Here is a 24,449-nt window from a genome sequence, read left to right on the forward strand (position 1 = left end):
GTGAGGAAGAAGAAAGGTGAAGAAAGCCCTGAACCCAAAAAAGTGAGCGTATCCCCAAGATAGGATCTTGGATTACAAATCGCCTTGCATCTTGGTTTTAAATCAGGTAGTCACAACTGTATTCATCAAGGACTACTTAAGAGCAAGGACCGTCACACTGAAGGTAAATAACATTTCATCTTCTGGTGTTGAACATGCTGTTTTTTTCCTGCTGCAACACAGCATCTTGTTGTGATAACTGCATCTTTTCCTAAATGCTCAGAGCCCAGGCCCAACAGCCCCAGAGCAGGATTTTAAAGGTATTTACAGACCGGTCTCTTCCCTGCTGCTCAGACCTGCGGAGCCTAAGCTGGGCACACCACCCTCTCCAGGCAATGCAGAAAGCAAAAAATCACAAGCTCCTGGCAGCACCTTGTCCCTGGCACAAAACCTGTGCTGGGTCCTACTTTTGCAGCGATGTCTGGAAGAGCAGTTTACGCCTGAAGCACAGGACCATAAGGCTCCAAAGATCTGGAGTAAATTGCAGGGTTTTGTCTCCCACATCGGTCCTCACACAACTCGGAGGGACCGACCTCAAAGCTGTACAGCTACAGACATCAGCTGGCTCTACCAAAAGCAAATGGGAACACAGAAATCCTTTTCAGCAGCACGGGCTACGCACGGCCTTCAAAGAACATTTCAAGAACTCCTTCTCCAGAGGCTCCGCATTTCCCCATCCCTACGGCTGTGATACTCCTTAAACACTGCAGACAGTTATAAATCCACATGCCCCTGTACAGCACTGCCACACTTCCCCAGCAATGACAAAGTGCCTTTAACCTTGAGAAGCGCAGGAGGTTGTTTAAAAACGCAGCTACGGTGCACACCTGAGAACACAGATGAAATTCAGAGAAAGGGGAACAGAAACACACAAACCATTTCCTGAGCGTGGGATTTCAGGTAGTAAAATCAGCAGTGTGAGACAGGAAGACTTTTTTTTTTCCCCCTGAAGATGGCTCCAGAGCTAAAACACTTGCTCATGCTATTTTAAGCAGCTCCCTTTCAGATTCGCATTTCTAATGTGAAGACTCCTCTTTACAAAAGTTAAGCTAACGATAAACTTCAAGTTATGAAATAAACGCCGCTTTAAGCATCTGAAGACATTCGGGGATCCTTCACTGAAAGCTCAGAGATTAACTTTCAGCCACTGAGACTTGGTTGGTTTCCAAACCAGTGAATTTCAAGTGTTCTCCCTATAAGTAACCTTATACCTGAAATGAATATTGAAAGAACAACTGGCTTGTACAGGACGGCAAAAATGCCAAGCATTAGTAATGCCAGATACTAATAAAAATCCCTGACAGTCCTACCAAGAGCTCTGATAGCATGGTTATAGCAGCTGGAAACTAATTGAACTCAGGCACTAATTGTATGCATCAGGCCACCATAGAATGCATGGCTTTGTTCTCTTTAATTAAGATAAGTACAGACCTCTCATATTATGCCATTATTTTCAGGGGACTACTTTGGAAATCTAAAATGCATCTGTTAACCATTGCGTTTGGACACAGAGAACTGCTGACTACTTTTTCCACATTATTTTGTCGTGTCCCTTAAGGAAGAAATTCTTTATTCTGAGGGTGGTGAGGCCCTGGCACAGGCTGCCCAGAGAAGCTGTGGCTGCCCCATCCCTGGAGGTGCTCAAGGCCAGGCTGGATGGGGCTTTGGGCAACCTGGGCTGGTGGGAGGTGTCCCTGCCCATGGCAGGGGGGTGGAACTGGGTGGACTTTAAGGTCCCTTCCAAAACAAACCATAATTCTGTGATTTAAGATCTTCAAAAAACAGCTTAGTCAACTCCATATAGATATAAATGAGGGGACACTCAAGAAACAAGAGTGTCCCCTCCCACAGGGTTTGATGAGAATCCCATGGATGGAGTGGTATTTCACACTTCATTCCTTTTCTTGTTCCCCTCTCTCCCTCCCATTTATGAGTAGCGTTACTTGGCTGTCAATACTCCACTAACAGATTTACCCCTCACCTGAAGCACTGACCCAAAAATAAAATCCCTGTTTCTAAATGTTACATTCAACACTGACTACAGCTACCCATGTGAGCGTACAAAACAGATGTGGCAGAAAAAATGTCTGAACTTCACCGTGTTTACTTTATAAGACAGATGTTCACCTTCGGGCATGCCAAAAGGGAGACTCAATAAAAGGGAGACTCAATAGCAAGTATCCACTAACAGCCAGGTGAGCCCTGATGGACTAAAACACAGCGTGGGGTGGCTGCTGCAGAGCCAGAGCAGCACCCAGCAAAGATGTGCCCACACAACCATAAGCGAGCGCTCACCCAGAACTGGAAGGTGTTAAGTTTTAGACAGAAGCCCATACGCACACAACCCGAGGAACACATACCCATGTGACTCAGCGTCTAATGATGACAATTCCTAGGCATGTGCATCCCGCAAACCGAGTCATAAATCCCTTAATCACAGGTCAAAAGATGTACCAACGTCTGCATCGACGGGATCAGGAAAAGAGGGCTGAAGCGTCTGTTGTTTTTTTTTTATTATTATTATTTTAAACTGGAGACGTCAGCTCCTGCGGAAGGGCAGCAGCACTCAGAAAGCTGCATCACCAGGGACTTAGCAGTGACCTCTAGGACCTGCATCCAGAGAAGAGAAAAAACGCACGCTCAAAATTGACTTTAAAAGTCACTTATTTTTTTATGGCATGCAAGGAAATAAAGACTAGTTTGCATCAGTCCCTGAGACAGCTGGAACAAGCTCTACTCCAAGCCTGATGCACTCTTGATAGCATATTTACCTAGGACAGGCAACATGTTCTCAGCAGGCACTCGCAAAGAACTCGCTGCAATAACTCAGGATTTGTAAGAAGCTGCCTCTCAACTGAACTGCAGTTTCCATTCAGGTGGAGACACAGTTGTCAAACTAAAAGTAAACCAGACAACTGCAGGCATTCTCAAAGCATGTTTAAAAAATACCGCTATCCAACATACCCAGCGGGTTTCCTCCTCATTAACACGGGTAAGAACTGAAGACACGTGGCGACCCAGGATGCAAATAGAAAGAAATTTTCCAATGCACCTGAAGAAGTTAGGAGTCTTTACCTTCCACTGCTCTCAGAAGCAAAGAGCTGCATCTTCAGTCATATAAGCATCTCTGAGGATCTGGTCTCCTAAATCAGGAATTAAATCTACAACTACCAGAGTGTAAAATAGGAGAAAGTGTTAAAGGGTGGAGGGGGAAAAGAACAAGATAGTCACAAATAACGCACATATTACTAACCACAGATAAGGTACTTTTGATTTGCATTTGAACGCTACTCTTTAGCCAAGGCAAGAAGATCTACTGTGCAAGGGAAACTGTACCATTAAGACAAAGAAAAAACCTAGCCCTTCCTCTCTGCGAAGACTGCAAAGATTGTTAATATTTATGAAGCCTGAAGTGCCTTCAAAGACTTCTTACTTCATTTCCTTATGTCATACCAAAAAGCAGCACTAACTCATTTCAATTTTAAGGTAAGATCACCACTGAAATCTTACTGGTTTAATAAATTCTGACCTCCCAGGAGGAGGCTCAGCATCTTTGCTTCGCCCCCCCACATCCATACGACTGACAACGACCATGAGATGAAAAGAGAAAACTTGCATTTTTCAGAGACTTTAGAGATCAAAACGCATAAATCCCAACATCACCACCCAAAAGCTAGGTTTAACGGCTGTATCACCATGCACGACTATTTCATAGATCAGCTCACAAACGTGCAAGGCCTCGATGGTGGCAGCAAGAGAATCTCTTTTGAAAGGCCCTGATGGAGCAAGACTGTCAGAAGCTTTTCCTGCACTCAAACCCTGTGTCACAAAAACAACACATTAGAGGAAGGCATCTCTGCTTCTGCAGTACGGATCCTGCCGTGCAGGCAGCATTTAACCCAGAAAAATAAATCCATGTAGGGAAGAAAAGGAACCAGTATTGCAGAATAAAGCTAGGAAGTTATAAACATTATCTGGGCCAGGCACAGCCAGGTTTGGACAAGAGGGCCTGGAATTCAGGATGGCAGATTTTCTGCACCTAGTACTGGGGTCTTCTGGTAATAGCCAGAGCTTTGGAAACTCTGGAGTAACACTGATAAGCCTGACAAATACTGGGGTGAGGTGAAGGAGAAAGAGATCTGGAGCAGCCACTGAATAGCTACTTAGCTGCAACCAAAAATTAAAAAATAATTAAAAAAAAAAAAAATCAGCAAGGTCCTCAGGCATTGCTAAATAGTATTTATTTTCCATACCTGTAAGAAAGAAAACATCACAAAATGTGATCTGTTACATCTTAAATAAAAAGACAAGCACCACAGATCTTTTAAAGGAACCATCTGCCACACAAAACACCGCCTCATATTTTCCAGAATTGCGGTGACTGATTCAAAATGAAATGGTGATTTTTCCATGATCACGTGCCGTGAGATGGGGTCACTGTTAATTTTCCAGCAGATCTGTCGTCGTTTTGGAGGTTAAATGGTTAATGCTCCTTCTTAGTTTTGGAGTCTCTGTATTGAAGAGTGAGTGCTGAAGCGCCAAATGATGCCGAAGACACCGCACGCATACGGAGCATTATGCACAGCGTTTCCTATTCCAGAGGTTTATCAACCTAACAGCAACACCAATCATTTTTTAAACACTGCAGAAGCTTCCTTACCAAACCCAAATCCATTCTCCCCCCTCCAAGCCTGCTATTCTCCACCAACATCCAATGCCTGCCATCCGATATCACACACACACACTCTCACGAGGAACTTATGGTCGGTGTCCACAATCCCTGAGCATCACACACCGGGAGGAGGGGAAGGGGCAGTGCCCAGGAGCTGCCCCTGCTCGGCCAAGAGGCTGAACGTCGCGGGGAGCTCACACCTAGCCAGGGCTGCCCCAGCCCCCTGCGCGTCCCCCCCCCAGCAGGGCTTTCTCCTCCGAAACCGGGTTTCCCCGAGGAGCCAGGAGAGGCTTTTCCCAGCTGCTGCCCTTAATTCCTCCCTCCCCCACAGGCATTTACGTCACCAGGCCTCAGCGAAGCCGCCACGGCAGGCAGGCTGGCGCGGGCGAGGACAGCGGCGAGAGCCTGGGTGCCACCTTCACCCGGCCCCAAGGGGAGCCACGGGTGCACCCACCCCGCAGCGGCACCCCAACCCCTGCAGCTGGCACCCCCCGACCCGCTGGGAAGAACGGGGCTCAGGAGCTCAAATTAAATACAAACCCATCGGCCCAACGCCACCCAGGTTGGTCCTACCTGCCGCCGAGCAGGACCACGTCCGAGAGGTGAGCGGCGGAGCTGGACGCACCGAGCGCCTCGTCCCGGCTCCAGCCGGGCATCGCAGCCCCAAGCCACCCGTGTTAGGGTGGAGAAATGAGCCCAGCAAGCTTGAGACCACTGCAGGAGAAATGGTGGGACCTCCCTCCGACTTTGGGGGATTTCTGTGCCATCTGATAGCCCCACACGGTGAGTTAATCTCCTATTTTATCCATCCCGCAACCGGCAGGTTAAAGATCCAGTAGCAGCTACAGAAGACGACGGGCAAGGACTAAACAAGCCCTCCCTTCTGAATGACTAGATATGACATTGAAAAAAATAAAAATAAAAAAGGTTTAAGGCAGCTCACGTCCCTAATTCTGAGGGACAACACTACTCGTCGCACAGTAAAAATTAAGGCACGATGCTGTCGGGTAACGTGGAGCACTGGGATCCCCTCTTGTTAAATATTTCCCCTCCCCACCCTATCTAAACCATTATTGGGAACGCAAAGCCCAAGCACCAGCCCAGCATTTATGCCACGTTCGTACAAGCCTAACACAGCCACCCACCCCAAAACCGTGATAACGAAGCACGGCAGGGAAATGGGGCAAAAAAGGCTGCTATTCCCCCGACTTGCCCTGTAGGTGCCTCAAAGCCCTGCAACAACCCAGGGAAGCGGGCAGGAGGCCTGGGCTGGATGCACAGAGCTATAGGGCCCTCCTGAAGGGCTGGCAGCTTGCTCCAGAAACCAGCCTTACCCCAGGCTCTCCCACCGCACTGCTCCCGTACCTCGCTGGCTACTTGGGGCGAGCGTGTGGCTACTGCCCTACGGCCAGGCGGGCACGCAACGCCTCCGGCAGGCACAAGCAGGCAGCGGGGTGGCCGAGCGAGGTCCGATGGGGTCACCCCCACGCATTCACCCCCACCCCAAGCCAGCATCACGCCCACCCCAACGACCCCAAGCCCAAGCCCCCCCCCACGGGGGCTGCGTTTGCTGCGTGCTCGGGGGCCGGGAACAAAAGCCACGGAGCCGGCTGCGGGCAGGAGGCGCCCGGCCGAGCTGCAGCCGCCTCTCCCCGCTCCGCTCCGCTCCGCTCCGCCCCGCGGCTCTCACCCGGCTCGGAAATCGGAGCAAACTCTCATCCACGCTCCCCGCCGAGCCCAGGCCCGCAGAGCCGCTGGGCGCCCCCCTGGCTGGGTGCGCCCGCTCAGCCCCCGGCCCTGCCCGGGCGGCAGCAGGTGCCCGTCCTCCTCCTCCTCCTCCTTCTCCTCCTCCTCTTCCTCTTTCCTCCTCCTCCTCCTCCTCCGTGCCCAGCTCCCCGCGCAGCCGCCGCTCGCCGGGGCCGCGGCGGGAGCCCGCAGAGGAGGCGGGGGCGGGCGGGGCGCTCAGCCCGGCCCAGGGGCGGCCGCAAGGGGCGGCGAGCCCGGCCCCGGCCCCGGCCCCGGCCCCGGCCCGCAGCACCGGCCCCGCCGCAGAGCCGGCCCCGCCGCCACCAACACCGCCCCTACGAGGCCGGCCGGTGCTGGAGGCTCGTCCCCGGAGCTGGCTCAGCGGAGGAGAGCGGCCGGCCGGCAGGCAAGGTGCTGCGGGGGGCGGCGGGGCTGGGGGTGGCATGGGATGGACCCGGAGACACAGCCCGCATGGGGTCCGTGGGGTCCAGGGGGTGTGCTGGGAACGGCTGGGAGATGTGGAGGAGGCAGTGAGGGGCACAGCCCTGCTGGGTGTGCATCAGTGCTGGGTGTACATCACTGTTGGGTGTACAGCTCTCCTGGGTGTCCACACCACTGCAGGGTGTGCATCAGTGCTGGGTGTACATCCCTGCTGGGTGTACATCAGTGCTGGATGTATATCCCTGCTGGGTGTACAGCCCTGCTGGGTGTACAGCCCTCCTGAGTGCCCACAGCACTGCAGGGTGTCCAGCCCTGCTCAGCATGCACCACTTCTCCTGCATCACCGCTGTCTTCCCATTCACCCTGCTCCCTTTCCACCGCCAGCAAGGAGCTGCGAGGAGCCCTTCTCATTCACCATCCCTCCTCACATATCCCATCGCCTGTGTCCCAAGACGCAGGGAATGCGGAGCCGTCACCGCGCAGCATCACGCAGTTGTGTAAGGGGTTTGGCTCGGCCTCACTGCATGCCTCCAGCAGAAAGGAGCGAGCCCCCGTGTCCTGTAGGGTGCCCCCCTGCAAGCAGCAAAGGGCCGAGAGCTTTTGCACTGCGGGTTTTGCTGGGTGCAGGGCGCTGGCACTGAGCGCCCTTCTCCCGTCTCGCATCATCTCACACCCTGTGCTCGTGCGGTGCCTCCGTAACTTTCCCCGAGATGGAGAATTTATGAATCGAGGGATGGGGGAGTGGATCCGTGGGGAGGCTGAGTCAGATCGGGAAAAAGCGACCGCCAAGAGAGGGGGTGCGATCGCCTGTCGCATTTACAAACACGGTTTCATTCATCCCCATATGTTGCTGCTGTTACTACTAATAAAGCCCTGGTGTCTCAGGCTGCTGCTGCCCCGGGAGCACTGTTTGATCTTACCAGGGTTTTACTCCATAGCCTGCACAGCGTTTTTGTCATAGCGTGCTCTTTTCCTGGTGAGGTTGTGATTACACTGAACCCATGCTAATCACAGGAGGAATTTGATGATATGAATGTGCTTCCCACACCCTCCTCTTTTGTTCCTATTATTTGTGGTGCAAAGGAGTGACGGTTTGGGTACCAGCAGCAATTTTTCCCTTTGTACTGGTAAGATTTGCTAATTATGAAAGCAAAACAAGCCTTTTCCCTGAGCGCACGCCCTTCTTGACTTCCTATTTCTTTCCTCAAGCTGCTAATGATACCCAGCTCCTACATGGTGATTGTGGAGCTGCAGGAAACCTCGATTCGTCTGCTGGAATATTTCTGCCGAAGCCTCTAGACGCAAAGGGAGCCAGAGAGCAAGGTCTGCTTCGGGCTTAATGGTGTCTAGGGCTTTATTCCCTGACAGGGAGGTGTAACTGCGGGGTGTACATTCATTAATTTAATCCAACATAGGGAAGGAAGAAGGATTGCAGGGGAAGAAAGAAATTTCTTCAAGTTCCAAATGTGAGATCGAAGTGGGAATTTCAGTGACCTTCGTGGTTCCTATTTTAGGCAAAAGGCCACAACCCAGCAGCATGGTACCGTTTGTCTTCTCCCGGGCCTCGTCGTTTCTCTCCTTGGTTTTACCTTTCACCTTGGTTTTGCCTTTCGCTTCCCAGGGCGTGACTCTGGGGCAGCCTCACCTCTTCCCTGCGGCTCCAGAAGCGCTCTTCTGGGCGGTGATTTTTCCTCCAGCTGCTCATTTCTCATCTCAGCTGTGCCAGGCCTGTCTTTCTTACTGCGACCCTCCATGTCTCTCTTCCCTACGTCTTATTTATCATACAATATTTCTGTCTTGCCAAACATCCTACTGGTTATTCTACCTTCCCCCTTCTCTCTGCTTTTTGTCCACCCATGCCTTTTCTCTCCTTTTTGTCCCATTTCATGTATCCTTCCCCCCATCTTTTTTTTTCCTCCTCCAGCCTGTTTTCAATACCTTATCTTGCTCTCTTCTCCCTGAAATCTCTCTTCAGCCCTTACTTTGTCTTCCTCTTTACATTTTTCCCCCACGCTGTTCCTTTGTTCATTGTCCCTTCTCTGAACTGCCATTTACATACAGAGATGCCTACAGATATGTATGTGTGCTCCACTCCAGATCTTCCATTCTCCATCCGAAACAAAGAAATGACTCATGCTGATAGTCCCAGCCTATTGCATCTCTCTCCCAGGGCTGAAACCCTCTGCTCTTTGCCCTTCCTCAAATACACGTTATCAGCTGGACTGAAGAATTATTAACGACGTGGGAAATGTTCCCGAATTCAGAAGTGAACCTGGGAAGGCAGCTTATTCAGGCTGAGCTGTAAGCAGGAGCCCAAGGAACTAATGGAATTTTCTTCACGTTTCTAAATCTGGTTTCAGTAATGAAAAATCTATAATATTAAATAAGGGATGCTGCTGTCAATTTAAATTTATCTTTGAAGCCTGGACTGACCCAAAATAAGACCAAAAGATGCTTTTTTTTTTTTTTTTTTTTTTTTTCCCCTAATCATCTCATTCTATGCATGTATTAATCCAATTTTGTGCAGCTATTTTGGGAAGGAAGTGCTTTTTTTCCTCACCAGGGCTGAGCTCTGCCCCTGGAAAGGGCTCTGTGCGGGGCGGTGAGACTGGGATCTTGGCTCGCCAGCTTCCCTTTCTTCTGGAGCCAGGGAGAGAGGAGGGCAATGTGACTGCAGGATCATAGGCGTTGGGTGGGAGACAGAAGAAGAGATGCATTACCCAAAAATGCTATTTGAACCTCAGGTGGTGGGGGGGTGGAGTTGTTTAACAATATTTCTCCTTGACTTTCACTGCAGACAGCATCCTGGGGATCAAGGGCAACCGTTAGATGTTGCTCTTGAAATAGGTCTCTTAATTTTGGCAAAACTGATTTATTAATTAAACCATTTTTTTTTCTATTTCAAAAAGCATAACATTAGCTGGCTGGAACGAACACAGCTCCATCCCACGGATCCCACCTCCGCCTTCTGGCAGCTTACCTGACTCATAAAGAGAGTGGGGGATTTTATATGCCACCTACCTCAACTCAACATTTCCCTTTGTGGTGAGAGTTAATCACCACGCTTGTCATATTATTGCACCGACCCTCCTGAAGATACGAGCTGTTGGGGGTGATCATTTATCTTTTGAACCATCCCGAAAGCTTCTTGTAGAACAGTTGTAGGGTTTTTTTCTTTTCTGAGTTAATTGAGAATACATTGGTGGTCCATCGCAGCAAGTTTTTGTGGGCTAATTGTTAAAAATGGCAATTTATTGGGTTGACTCCAGGGTCAGGGAACAGAGAGTTTCCACTTGCAGAGGACTTGACTTTGATACGAGACGTGGAGAGTTCAGATATGTCAGTGGCAGGTCCTTCCCCAGGGTAATCCCAGCAGGAGGAAGAAGCTGTGGTGTTGTAGCCATGATGATGAAGGATTTTTGTTTGGAGAGTGAAGATGATGTTTGTATTATATCAACTGCCAGAGTTGGAAAAATGGACATGCTTTTGGGCACAAAATCTTTCCATATAACCCATTTGTATAACCTATATAGTCCTCTCACTTGTGAGGAAAGCAATTATGTGTAGGAGACTGATCTTTGCCAGCAGACAGTACTGCAGGGAAGAAGGCATATAGATAGCAATGAGAACAAGCTGCAAAGGTGGCAGTACAATGAATACGGTCTGTGCAGGAGGCAGTGGAAGAAAGGGGAGGGAGAACTGAAAATGCACCTTCAGCAGGATTGTTTAGCATTACAAAGAGGATGTGAATTAGCCTAGAAGGTGAGAAGAAGCTTGAGCAGAAAAGCAAGTGACATTTTTACAAAAGAAGTTGCTGAAATGAGATACAGGAAGGACAGAGAAGAAGGAACAGTTGGGACCACTCTGGATTTCGATGCATTAAGAAAACTCTTAGTGTGAAGGGCCAGAAAAAGCAAGGAGATAAAAAGAGTCTCCTTGTTCGTGTGCCACAAGGTCAGGCAGGATGCCTGATGAAGGAACAGAAATACCAAAAGAAGTGAACAGTTGACAAACGTGGATGAAGGAAGGGCGAGGATGTTGCTAAAATATCAGCAGAGAGGGAGAAGTGGCACCTTGGCCTCTATGGAACCGGGAAAATGGTTGGGCATCGAGTGGGGCGCTGCAAGACAGGAGGCAGTGAGCATCCTGGGGCAGGCAACACGAGAGCATCCCATCGGCACTGAGCCCTCTGACCACCCCAGTAAAAACACAGATTATTTCCATTCTTGATGTGTGTAAGGCTTAAAATGCACTGCAGATACAGAGCTGTGTTCTGAAGGTAGGAACGCTGTATCTGTCTCCCCTTTCCTGTCCTCCACACCTCCCTTCTCCTACACCAAAATTAATTCCCCTCTTCTATCCTCTCATGCACGGTGGGTCCTCAACCCAGCTCCGATCATTTTCCTTATTGATTGTGCCTGCTTAATAACTGGGGCAGAACCCAAGGGCTCAGGAGTCCCCCATAAAGGTGTAGTTCTTGAAACCAAGGCAGTAATGCGATGCTCGGAGGGGCACCAGTGGTGAGGAGGAAGAGCAGAGGGCGAGCAGTTCACTGGAGGAAGAATCAGCTTGGGAAACCACAGCCGTGGGGAAACTAAAGGTGTGGAAGCCTCAGGAAGAAAACGAGCGTAGGAGGATGGAACCAGGGCTGGTTAAAAATAACAGCATGGTACAGATAATGTGACATTTTAAACCTGCTGCCTTTGAAAGCCCCTTTGTGTTTTGAAATGCAAGTCTTCATCGAGTTATGCTAATTACTGCTTACCAGCCAGGACCGCTGGCATCTGGGGCGATCACTTTGCCCACCAGCCCCTGTTTTCTTCACTAGTGGTTGCCACTTCAGCAGGAAGCTCTTTGCATTCTTACTTGACACAAATAGTGATGTATCCCTAATTAGGCTTTGATTTCTTTGGGAGAAGTCCACCTTTTCCAGCTTGTAGTGCCTAGCACGCTGACTCTACTTGATAATACTGACCACTGCGTTAGAGCTGAATTAAAACACCACTAAAACACTACTCACACACAGGTTGTATGGTGTGGTGCAATTTGGGCATGAGCTAACCTGGCCTGAGACACAGTTTTTCCAATGTTTCTGGAGATCTGCAAGTTTTTCAGCCCCGTGGCTGTTCAAAAGGCAAAGCAGAGTGCTAGTCCCTGTACAAACGCCACGTGTTGAATGGGACCGAGTGGCTGCAAACCTCCTGGGGACCTCCTGGGGCTTTGAAGCTCCTGGCACTTAAAATGGGTGTGAGAGAAGGAAGGAAGGAACAATAAAGAAAATAATAAAGAGCAAGGTAATGTGGAGGGCCTCTTTACCTGTTAATAACCACTCTTCAGTAGCACAGCAATATGGAACAGAATGGGATCATCTGGTTAATGCAGAGCAGCTACTTGGTATTGCCAGAGCTATGTCCTAGAAATGTTTTCAAAAAAAAAAATCAGTTTTTATGGAAGATACAGGTTTCCTCATCTCTCTCCTCTTCTCTCTCCATCTCCCTTCCACTTCCAGGTAAAGGGTGTGAGCTTCCTACTTCCCACCTCCAATGCAAATCTATTTATGACCTATTGTCAGTTCTTGTGGCGGAGTTTGCCTTCGCCTTAAATTATTCTTGCATCCTGAGCCTTCCCCCTCCTGTGTCGCTGAGAGCAGCCAGCTCTGCTGCACTTCACAGGCTGTGCTTCTCTTGTCTCGTGCCCTAGAAGAGGCTTGTGCTCCCCTGCTGCCACGCCTGGAAGATGACCTCTAGCCCTTGGACGGCTCTGGCTGTGGCAGTGTGAGCTGCCGGCTGCAGCAGAGCAAGGTGCCGGCAGCCCTGGGCTGTATTCCTGGTTCTCCTGCTGCACGGTGTGAGGTCTGGGGAAGGACGCTGGTCTCTGTTTCCCTGCAGGCACACGTCTTCATTTCACAGTAAAACTGCTATCAGCGTGGGGGAGAGTTTGTGATGCTCACTGCCCAGTTCCCCTGAGCACAGACCTATAAACGGGGCACAAAGGCTGTTAACATTTTTGCTAGGCTTGTCTCACCCATGCCAAAGGAGGTTGGTGTTGTGATGTGCCCATCATATCGCTCTTAAAACCCTCATCACCTTGGTCTGATCTTTAGTTTAATTTCAGAACGTAGCTCTCCACTTCCCCCTGGTTTTATATCCACACGTACGATTCCCAATCAGCGTGGTCTGGCCACAGGAAACATTTTGGGGTTTGATCTCTGCTCTTGTTTCTTTTTGCTATGCAAAGCTGTAACAGATCGAGAAGGTCACAGAAACCTCCTAAAAGCCAGGAATGGGGCTCGTAGGAGGAAGAGGTGCCACATACGTCTGCGTCGGTTCCCACATAGCTCCTGTCTCAGCTCTCATCTCCTGGGCTTTCTTATTCTCTCTCTGCCACCCACGCTCCCCTTATGGCCTGCAGGTGATGGGCTGTAACTTGTCGTATTTTTGGCCAAATGTGCTAAGTTAGCACATTTGTAATGGATGCCATTTTCAGCACCAATGAAAATAGTCTCGGATTTTGGTAACTCTCCATTACCCCATCAAAGTTATAAGAATAGTTTACTTAAAGGCAATTCTTCAGCCTTATTGCTATAGCTCCTTCAGAGACTATGGCTCCACTGTAGAAGGAGTTACTTAGATACAGGAGACTTGGTGAGTATATGGTGTCTGACTGTCGTGGTTTAACCCGGCTGGCAGCTAAACACCACGCAGCCGTTCGCTCACCCTCCCCCCTCCCTCTCTGGGACGGGGGAGAGAAATGGAAAGTGAAGCCCGTGAGTTGAGATAAAGACAGTTTAATAAGACAGGAAAATAATAATAATAATAATAATAATGATGATACAATGGTGATAATACGAAAGTAATAATAGTATGTACAAACAAGTGATGCACGATGCAATTGCTCACCACCCGCTGACCGATGCCCAGCCTAACCCCGAGCAGTCCGGCCCCCTCCCCCCGGCTAGCCACCCCTATATATTGTTTAGCATGACGTCAGATGGTATGGAATACCCCTTTGGCTAGTTTGGGTCACCTGTCCTGGGTCTGTCCCCTCCCAGCTCTTACTGCACCCCCCAGCCTGCCCGTTGGCAGGACAGAGCAAAGGCTGAGATGTCCTTGGCTTAGTATAAGCACTGCTCTGCAACAATTAAAGCATCGGGGTGTTATCAGCACTCTTCTCATTCTAAGCCAAAACACAGCATTCCACCAGCTACTAGGAAGAAAATTAATTCTGTGCTAACTGAAACCAGGACATATGGTCTTCAGTTTTTCCAGAAAAACATGACCTAATCATGGCCGAAAATGAAGCAATTTTCATTTTTTATTAGGCATAGAGCCTTTTTTTTGGAATCTACAGTTCGCATTTTCAGTAGCATAGGGCATCGTGGAGTAAGTAACCCTCCTGATGGGTAACAGGTGGATAGCCTTACAGAACCCAGCCACCTCTGAGTTTTGTTTTACACCATTTTCAGTCATCTGCACGTGGTAAATCACAAGATTTGTACAACTGGTGATGCTGTCAGGTAGCTGAGCTGATGCAATGCCTTGCTTTCTTCTGCAGAGCAGGATTGCTCTAGTTCAGGTTGAGATCATCTGCAGGTATGGGGTTTGCAGACCCTTGTGTACTCAAAGCAGTTTCGCTGCATTGCTCTGATGACACAGGGGCAGGTCCAGATCAGTCGCAGTGGGATATAAAGAAAGTTGCTGCTTAAGGAAGGGATTTGTGGCAAAAGAAGCAAATCCTGGTAACTGTGGAACTCGGAGAGGAAGCTCATGTTGAAGTTTATGTTGTGTTAAGTTTTTGACTTGCTGATAAGCCCCCAGGGAGAGAGCCTGGTTGTGTTCTCTGTTGGATGGTTTTAGTACTGAGAGTACAGAGGATGGCTGTGATAATGTACATCTCTTAAAACTTTGTGGGAAAGCTGATGGGAGGATAATTGTAGCAGATTTCAGTACTGGATATACTCTCTTTTATTAGGTCCTGTTAGTCAAGTGTGCAGATCAGAGAGATTCCAAAGGAGGTAGCTTACAAGTCATCCTATGAAGAGCTGATAAAAGTCAAGTAGCTTTTTTAAGCACTCAGGTATTTATTTGCTCTAACAAAACCCTGACAAAACATGGAGTCTGATTTTTCTAAGCACTGAGCCTCCTGGATTCCAGAGGAAATCAGTGCTGGCTGTTGGTGCTGAGCATCTCTAAACACCATACTTGTCGTTTCAGGCCCAGGTTAAACCCCCACTGACCCCAGGCACCTAATCAGAATAAAACCAGCAATGTTTAGCCTTCTGACAGTCATTCCCCTTGCAGTACTGTGTCTCTGCTGGGCTCATGAATAAGATTTTCTTTTCTTTAAAAATGAAGCGTATGTTCCTTGCAGATAGCTCTGATCTGTGGTTCTGCTCCTTCCTTTGTGCATAAGCATCTCTGGTGAATGCTCCCAGAGCCCTGAGAAGTATTTGCATCTTTGGCGGAGGTAACATAAGAAATTGCAGCTCTTGCTGGTGTTCAGAAATGTGTTTGCTGGAGTTGTAAGCAGAAATGCCTGCAAAGAACAGCAAAGAAAAGATTACTAGAAGGAGTGTCCGGGACCAAAATCCCAAATAACGTGTTGCCACAAGCAGTGATGAGGAGCAGTCAGTTAGGATGCTTGGGCATCTCTGTGCTCAGTTCTGCCTGCATTTATGCTAAAGCTGTAGGTCACTTGGAGCACAGGGTGCCTGTGTGTGGCGCTGAGTTGGAGCCTTGCTTTGTATGGGTAGGGGCAGGGGCGTCTGCTGAGCTAATGTATTTTCATGGTAAGCATGAATGTCTTCACAAGAATAATTGCATGTGTGTCTCCTAAGTTAAAATTTAGCCTTTTAAATGATAACTTTAGAGGAGCAATCGAATAAAATAGAGCAGAGTATGCAGGATTGGGCACTGTTACTGATAGGGAATTACCTGGCGTCCTGACACCGACCTCTGCCCCTCCACCTTTAGAAGAAATCAGCCGATTCAGCTTACTTTACCTTATCCTAGAAAACGACTTTCCTCATCCCTTCAGAGGAAAGCAAACACTACCTCATCATCACATGCCAGACAACACGCCAGCAGAAAAACCCTTTCCCATCCCACAGATGAGTGGCACACGAGGAAGCAGCACCGGTGGCTCGCTGTGACTCATCACACTCCTGATCTGCTCTGCTGCCGAGGCAAGGCTTGCGACCAAAAAACCATGAAATAGCTGCCTCAGTTCTCAGTTTTCCTGATATTTTTCTCTCCTTGCTGCGTAAGGGCACCTGTTGGATCAGGGACTGCTCGTTTAACAGCTGAGGTGGGTGCGAGGTAAAAGGGGAGGGTTTGCAGAAATGCGCTGTTCCAGCACCAGTTGTCTGCTGACATCTGGTAATTTGTAAACTGTATTTAACAGATCTTCTGTCTGTGCTTTTATTGGCATTTCTGAGCAGATGAAGCCGTTACAAAGCCTCCTATTTCCTGCAGAAACATTCAGTGATTTGTTGCCCTTCCTTGTGTTCGAGACTAAAACAAACAGCAGCAGCGAATTTCACTGTAGGTTTCTAGGCCTGGAGGATCAAAGCCAGGTTTTCTTTATTTTGTATCACAGGAGAAACTAAGGAAAGGGATGATAATCCTCAGAACAAAGTGCCAATTAGAGAATTGTAACCTCTACGGCTGATTAGTAAGATACAACAAGGGAGCAGCGCAGTGGGCACAAGGATTTACAGTGGATGTCACAGAGCTGAGGACAGCTTTTAAGAGGGAAAAAGAAAGAAAAATCCCAGTGTCATTTCCACCTCTGCATGAAGAGAGGTCCCAAAGGCCAGACAATGTCCCTTGTCATCCCTGCACAGGTTTGCCAGACTCAGCAGCAAGCCCCAAAAATAGCAAAAAATAAATCAAAAAATGCTGAAGGTGCTTCTCCACCTGCCTAGCTATCATATATCAGGCCTAGGAAAAACGAAGGCAGCAGCAGGCCTCACGTGGGATTTCTCAGCAGGACTCTTCCATTTCAGATCCGAGAAACTGCAGTGATTTGTATCTTTGAATATGTTTTCAGCTCATTTTGCTTTTAATGATGCTGAGGAAAGGGGTGTCAACTCGAGGGAAGATGTATCTGTCATCCCTTGCTGCTCCGGTTTCTGGCAGCAGGCGGACTGCTGCTTACAGCTTAGGACAGGCTGGGAGAAATGCTGTGGCTGATTTTGTTGTGTTCACTGATAACTGATTGCCTCACAGCATTAAAAGTGGCTGAAAAGGAAAAATGTGCCCAAAGGCTTTCCTCAAGAGTCTGAGAAAACCTCACCTTGGTCCTTCCAACTGTCTGCTCTTGCATGGCCATACCCAGTGTCCCAGGGGGGCCTGGACCTGGAGAGCCCTCATTAGGGGTGCTTGTAGGCATCTTGAGCTGCAGTATCCCATGCGAGATGTCCACCTGGGGAACACAGCTCATGAAGCCTGTTCTAGATTAAAGGTCCTTCGGTTTCCAGCAGCCACAGAACGAGTGGCTGAGGCTGGAGGCACTTCTGGAGATCGTCTGGTCCAGCTCTGGCAGGGTCAGCTGCTGCCAGAAGAAACGCAACTGCTTCTTTTTTCTCCCACAGACTGGAAGGCAGGCAGCCGGTCCCCAAAGGAGGTGTTATTTAGCTGTTAAACTGTGTGCTGCAAAGAAATAGGTGCAGAGAAGCAACGACATTGAAGCTTTTGTGCTAATTGCTGAACTTCAGCATCCTTGCAGCCATACATGGGAGAGGAGCGAGACCCTGGCTGTGCTACCCAAGGGCTCCAGCGAGATGAACGGGCAGAGCTGTCTGCTAAGCGTAACCTTTTCTGGAGACAAATGAAGTCACCCCCGTGCCTTTTATGTGCTGCATTCCTTCTTTAGAAGTTGCCTTGCTGTCCACTTAACGGTTGATGGGTATTTTGGAAGCACGTCCTTTTTAAAAAGCCCAAGAAGCAGCCGTTCCCATTTTTCAGTTGTGGTGTTTGTCAGCCAGGGAATTAGCTCCGGAGAAAAAGAAGCAAGTGCGCGATTATTTCTTGTCTTGGAAAAATGCCTTTCCAATGCTTCAGGTCTGCAAACACGAACAGTAGGGGATTTATTTTCCCAGTGTTGCTTCCCAAGTAGAGGAAGAAGGGAAGACAAATTCTGGTGTCACCACAGGAGGAAATGCAGAGCTTTGAGGCACCTCCTGTACTTTTGGGGCAATCCAGAGCTTACCCTTCCAAATTCCTCCACTGGGAAAAAACACCCTGAAAGAATCAAGAAGGGTGGCAGAGCCAAGGAAATAGGTTGGTGAAAGTGATGTCTTTGGAGGGTTTAAGGAAAAGGTTAGACATTGATCTGACAGGGTTTGGAAAGACGAGGCTGGTACCCACTGAGCTGTGGGCACATCGATCCCCCTCGGCCTGCAGAACATCCCAGCTTTCTCTCTCCTGTTTACTTCTACCCATGTGAGCAGCCCAGGAGGTGTCCCTGCCCATGGCAGGGGGTTGGAACTGGGTGGTCTTTAGGGTCCCTTCCAACCCAAACCATTCTGTGATTTCCTCAGGTGCCGTCTGCCCCGAAGCTCCTTTTTCTTCTCTCAGCCATCCGACTACAACTCGTAGGTCAGCCCTGAGGGGGGCACAGCCTCGGCAGAAGGCTGCAGAGCAGTGAAAGCCCAAGCCCCAGAGTGATGCTGGAAGCTGATCCTCCAGCAAAGCCTGGACAGGACTTGCCTTCCAAGGGAGCACTCCAACACAAAGCCATTTGTATCAACAGACCAGGCTGCCACACTGCTGTCCCTTGGCCCACGTAGCATGTAAATTTGCAGCAAGGAGGAGGCAGCCCCTTTTATGACCTTTTTACAGACTGCCTTTGTGTTGTTGCACTTCTCCACGACAGCAGACAGCTAAAGGTCAGGGCCCTGCAAGTTGGGGCACAGTGAATTAAAAGTCAGAGAGGGAATCTGGCATCTCTGGCACCAGCTGACCAGCAGAGGCCTGCTCCCCCAAAAGCAGAAAGCACCAAACACCAAATAATTTCAGTCCACGTAGTTGTCTCAGTCGACATGTGGCCCTAAAGCATTTCGATTTTTTCTTCCTGTCCCCATTCCTGCTTCTCTGTAGGGTGATTCCTGCCACCTCCTCTGAGCTTTTCTACTCCTTGGTATTTTTGCTAGCTAATATTAATGCTGAGAGATTCCAGCACTGCAGCCCACTGGCTTAAATCTTCTTTTTATGTTGCACTGTAATGCATGGTATAAACCAATAGCAGTATGGGCACTCTCAGAGTAAACCTTTGTGCACGTGCAGAAAAAAAGAAGGAGCTATTGGGGTTTGTAGTTACTGTATAAAACACTTCTGAACATTTTCATCTGAAGATGGCTGCAGTGATATCATCCAAGTGTCTCCAGCCCGTTCCAGAAAGGCTTAACTTAATCCGTGCTGCAGTTAATGTTTTCCCCGGAGCTTGAATGTTCCTCTCAGAAACATGTCCACCCCCAGCCCATATTTATTGGTTAGATGCCAACTGGGTTTGGGTTCAGTGCTGTTGACAAGGCCAGCGTCACGGGGATTTAGACAGAGCACAGCACAAAAACGTGCACAAAGCAGCATGGTCCTTGGCGGCAGCACAAAAATGCTTGCACAGGGTCACAGGGCATTCGTCTCAGATCCAGAGGTGCCACTGACTCAGCCTCTCCCATCTTTCAGTAGAATTATCCTGCAAAAGAATGAAAACAAACCTTTTTTGTTGTTGTTGTTGTTCTTTCCAAGCAGCTCTGAGGGCCAGAGGAGAGAGCCCTCAGGATGCCAGAGCCAGCCAAGTCCACTTCTGCCCCCAAAAAGGGCTCCAAGAAAGCCGTGACGAAGACCCAGAAGAAGGGCGACAAGAAGCGGCACAAGAGCAGGAAGGAGAGCTACTCCATCTACGTCTACAAGGTGCTGAAGCAGGTCCACCCCGACACCGGCATCTCCTCCAAGGCCATGGGCATCATGAACTCCTTCGTCAACGACATCTTCGAGCGCATCGCCGGCGAGGCGTCGCGCCTGGCGCACTACAACAAGCGCTCCACCATCACCTCGCGGGAGATCCAGACGGCCGTGCGCCTGCTGCTGCCGGGGGAGCTGGCCAAGCACGCCGTCTCTGAGGGCACCAAGGCTGTCACCAAGTACACGAGCTCCAAGTAGCCGGACGCTGCCCCTCCGACGGGACCGTTGAGCACCGAACCCTCGGCGCAGGCGCAGGGAGGCAGCTACGACCCGGGTGAATGTCACAGGTCTTCTCCGCGGCAATGTACAGGCTTGGGATGGGCGCTGGGAGCTGTCAAGTGGAAGAGGAGACGGCGAGCTGGGTGTTGGCTCATTTTCATCGGGGCTTCGGGACGTGCTATGGGTTCTGCACGCTGCACCTCAGGCGACGCTGGTGGAGGAGGCCTCTGCTTTCACATCCCATCTGAAGGACTGGCTGCACTATATCCAGATTCTCCTCCATGCTTGGAAACCATGCATGTGTGGCGCCGGCAGGGGAGGCTGCCCACTCCAGAGATACTCTCTCTGAAGTCTTCCTGGCTGCTTTCTTACAGTCATCCGAAATGGGCACCAGGGAGTCGGCACTTGCATCCCCTCTAGTAGCCCAGCCCCAGCCTGTAGTCCACAGCCCTCCTGTGCGGGCAGAGGTGGCACCGACAGCCACAGCCACAGTCCTCAGACTGAAATCCATGCGGATCCAGCAGAGATCTCTGCTCGGCAGCGGTGTGTGAGGCCTCTTTCTAAGTGCTGTGGTCACAACACTCGCTGCTGCTCCTCCTCGCCCCTGACGGAGGAGGGATGAGCAGGCTGGTGGTGCAGGCACACGTGTCCTTGCCCGCCAGGATGCTGGAGCCACCAGCTGCCTCCCAGCTTGTGCCAAAGCATACGGATGGGCAAGGGGAGTGTGGGACCACCTCCTCCCGCTGCTGCTTTGCCTCCTCTATGACCTATGTCAGTGTGCAAGACACCAATGCTGCTGCTTTTTTGGAGACTTTTTCTGCCTGTGCACTCCTGTTCGCTGTGAGGGTGGGCACGGTGGGGTGGTGTCCGAGGGGGGACGCTCACTGCGGGCAGCTCGCCCTGCTCCTGCCTTCCCTGCTGCACTCATCTGCTAGCAAGCAAAGCAAAAGCTGGGGCTGGGTGGGTATGTAGGGACATGTAAAATATCACTGCATCCCAGTGGTGTTTTATGGGTTAAATCCTTTTGAGCTAATTCAGATATTCCCCTCCTCAAAGTCCACAGTAAGGTGAGCAATAAGAAAACCCCAATAAAAGCCATAGAGATTAGTGGAGGAACGTCTCGGTTACAAGTTTAGCATGCAGGGACTGCTGGATAGCAGAGCAAGAGCATGTGTAGAAGTGGTGTGAAGCTGAAGCTTCCTACTCAAAATACAAAATTAGCCAACATTTTTAAAAAAATATATCAAAATCTCCGGTGGGCTGTAGCACTTCAGATCAAAAATATTCACGTCTTTAAAATAACAACTGCTTTTTGCAACTTGTTCTGTAAATAAAAAGGGCAGCAAAGACACAGCTTCCAGAACTAAGTGAAGGGTCTCTCCAAAATCCAAGGCACCATTTTTAGTCATGTGATAAATTCCTACCCCCAGATAACACCCTTGTCATACACCTCTCCTTTTTTCCTACTTTGGCCTCCATCTTACCCTTTGAGAGTGATGGCGACCCTTGACAAATTCACGTTGCTTTTGGAGATGCAGAATTCTGCATTCAGCCACATTTCATACAGTAATTGCAGCAGGAGTCACCAGTGATATCCTTCAGAAAGAGCAAAAGCCAGGTCTCAAGGTGGTGGCACCCACAAGAAGCATCTCCCAGCAGCACCATCTGGATGTAGTAGCAGCAATCTGCCATCAGTCTGAACCATTGGGCCATCGTGCTTTGAAAGGGACAGCCTAGCACTTCACTTCCTTTTTATTTATTTATTTATTTTCAGTTAAAAAGTCAAAATCAGATACCAAAGATGAAAATGTTCCTGCACTGTCACACGTGCACTGCTGAGCCACTGTCATTCACACCAGAAACCAGAAAGCAGAGGATGCAGAAGGGGAACACGTGAAGCAAAGCACTGCTTGGCAGCACTGAAGCTTTCTCCTCTGGTCCCTAGGAGCTGTGAGTCGCAAACCACCCCTTCCAGGGCTGCACCTCAGTGCAGGAGCTGTTCAGTTCCAGCGATGTGTGCACGCCACGGCCCTGTCCCGCTCCTAGTCACAGTGCTGCTCCCATTCTCCTCCCTGTGCTGTGCCACAGTTGCCACTCTCCGTTTCTGGAGGCTGTTCCAGGGAGGGGAGAAGTAGCGATTTAAGGCTGCAGAGATACTTGAAGGCTTAAGGAGGGTGTTTGTGTTGAAGCCAGGTGAGCGAGGCTGATCATCTCCATCCATTCAGAAGTTAGGCTGTCCTTTCACCCATAATTTGCTCTTCACTCTCCCTTCATACCACTTTTTTTACTTGCCCCTGACAACATGGAGAAGAGGATTGAGGAACCTATCCAGGTTAAAATAAAAATGAACCCTTTTTTCCTTTTTTTTTTTTTTTTTTTCTTCCCCTCTTGCAAGCTTCATTTTAACCCAGTTCTGGTGTCTGGTCTGATTTGTCCCATGGACACTTGTGCCAGACAAGGGAGGGGCTGGTTCAGGAAAGGCATCAGCTAGGACTGCCTCAAAAGCACTTGTGAAATCAATGGCCTTAGTGTTAAAGGACACGTGAAAAAAGGAAATCTGCGGCTCTTGCAATCTGTGCAGGCTCACAGATCACTTTGATGGGAATTATTTTGACTGGGATGGGCTTGGTTTGAGCCTTAAAAGTAGAGACAATAGCAAATGTTCTAAAAATTCAAAGATCATAGTGTCAATTTTCAATTTATTAAGCTGAGGTGTGGCCTATTCCACAGATCCCTGGCAAGGAGGGGTTCTGCAGGGAAGGGGGTTCATACTTCAGGATCGGTGCTTTTTCAAAATACATCTTTCCAGCTCTGGAACTGATACAAAAGTTGAACAATGAAGATAATACACCAAGCCCTCCTGACCCCACCTTATTCCAACTGCAGCTCCAGAAGTGTTTCTGGAACATTCCCGTGTCTTGCCAATAAATAAATTAAACAAATCAGCTGCAGATTGAAAGTTAGAAAAGGAAACGGCAGAAGAATAACACTGCATTGAGACTAACCCCGTGTTAATGGAGGTCATTGCACTAAGCTACTTGTTTTCATGTACAATTTCGGAGAGAAATTTTTGCGATAGATCTACTTGTGGTTTTCCAACCTGCTTCCCTAAAGCCCACCCGCCACAGCAGGTCTAAGCCCGCAGAAATGCTGAGTGGCTGCGTTCTCGGTCTGGGGGTTTCCTCCCACACAGGCCAGGTAGGTTTTGAGTCAAGCATGTGGAGAACACAAGTAGCAGCAGGCAGAGGACAAGTGCCCCTGACAAGTGCCAGGCAGCCCCGTGTCCCCGCACCCCACCACACCACGCCAAGCTTGGCATGGCTTGTGCACAGCCCTGAGCCTTCGCCCTGTCAGCGCGCCCTCTGACAGTTTACATCCAGAGCAAATTGTTTACAGGGAAAGAAAGACTGTGAAATGAACAATAAAACTCACTTGCTACCAGGATCCGGGGGAGTGCCCTCTGACTAGTGCCGGGGGGCAATCTCTCCTGCTTGCTAGCTGTGCATGGTATCTTGTGGGCTTGCGTGCACAGATCTTTTCCGAGAATATGTGTTACATACTGTACAACCTATGTTATATCACCATTGTTTTAGGGCATATGTTACAGCTAATTCTGTTTTTTGTTAAGTGTATGAATAAAACATAAATGCAGACCTGATGGAAGTCAGGTGAGACACAGCTCTCAGGCCTCTTTGCTTCTGCCACATCACGGGACCTCCCAGCCCAACGTTTCTCACTCTCCATCATATTTCCTTCAGTGTCTCGGGCTCGGGGAACCCAAGCAGTCCCAGAACCCAACCTGCCCAGGGCAGAGCTGAGCCATCTCACTCTGCTGCTGGTTCATCCATCTTCACCTCAGGGTGAGGAGGAGGATGGCAAAAAAGCAGCTTGACCTCCCACAGCCACCTCTGGCACCAAGCAGAGACGTGACACAGTCAGCTGTGCATATGTATGATCCTCTGTGTCTGCCATGAGCTGTGTCCCAGGGAGGGGACAGCTGCTGGTGTCACAGTGTGGAGCACATTCAGTGTGCTGCCACCAGCCACCCTGTCCCCAGTACAGGCTGCATCAAACCCACCTCTCCTTGCTGCACGCAGCCGGTCCTTGCCTGTGGTGTACACTGCCTGGCACCTGTCCTATAAATCCCAAGGGACAACACCTTCCCCTTGCACAGACAGAAGCACTGTGAGGTTAGAGAAGTGTTTCATGCACCTTCAGAATTTCTCTTTATCTGACTCAGTGATCCCTGCTGCCAGAAACATCTTTCTTTGGACCATGAGAAGCTTACAAGCAGCAGATATGGAATAAGATGTAGCGTCTGAAAACCCCAGGAAGAGAAAGAGCTTCCTTTTAAAGAATTATCCGTA

At 49.5% G+C, this 24,449-nt stretch overlaps 2 protein-coding genes across 3 annotated transcripts in view; one reads left to right on the plus strand and one right to left on the minus strand.

The window, feature by feature from the left end:
* Positions 1-6,559, minus strand: part of GRAMD4 (GRAM domain containing 4) — a 77,891-nt gene extending 71,332 nt beyond the window's left edge. For both annotated transcript variants that reach the window (XM_082768585.1, XM_082768583.1), the window contains exon 1: positions 6,402-6,559. In XM_082768585.1, coding sequence (XP_082624711.1) covers positions 6,402-6,430 — 29 coding nt within the window. In that variant the 5' untranslated portion in view covers positions 6,431-6,559. The remainder of the gene's footprint in view (positions 1-6,401) is intronic.
* A 157-nt stretch (positions 6,560-6,716) lies between these two features.
* On the plus strand, positions 6,717-23,728 carry LOC309876248 (histone H2B 5-like). The gene is made up of 2 exons (XM_082756298.1): positions 6,717-6,868; positions 19,651-23,728. The coding sequence occupies exon 2, from the start codon at positions 19,681-19,683 to the stop codon at positions 20,059-20,061; it is 381 nt and encodes a 126-aa protein (XP_082612424.1). The 5' UTR covers positions 6,717-6,868; positions 19,651-19,680; the 3' UTR covers positions 20,062-23,728.
* The last annotated feature ends 721 nt before the right edge of the window (positions 23,729-24,449 follow it).

The sequence above is a fragment of the Aythya marila genome, assembly GCF_965140915.1.
Source record: "Aythya marila genome assembly, chromosome: 1".
Lineage (NCBI taxonomy): Eukaryota > Metazoa > Chordata > Aves > Anseriformes > Anatidae > Aythya > Aythya marila.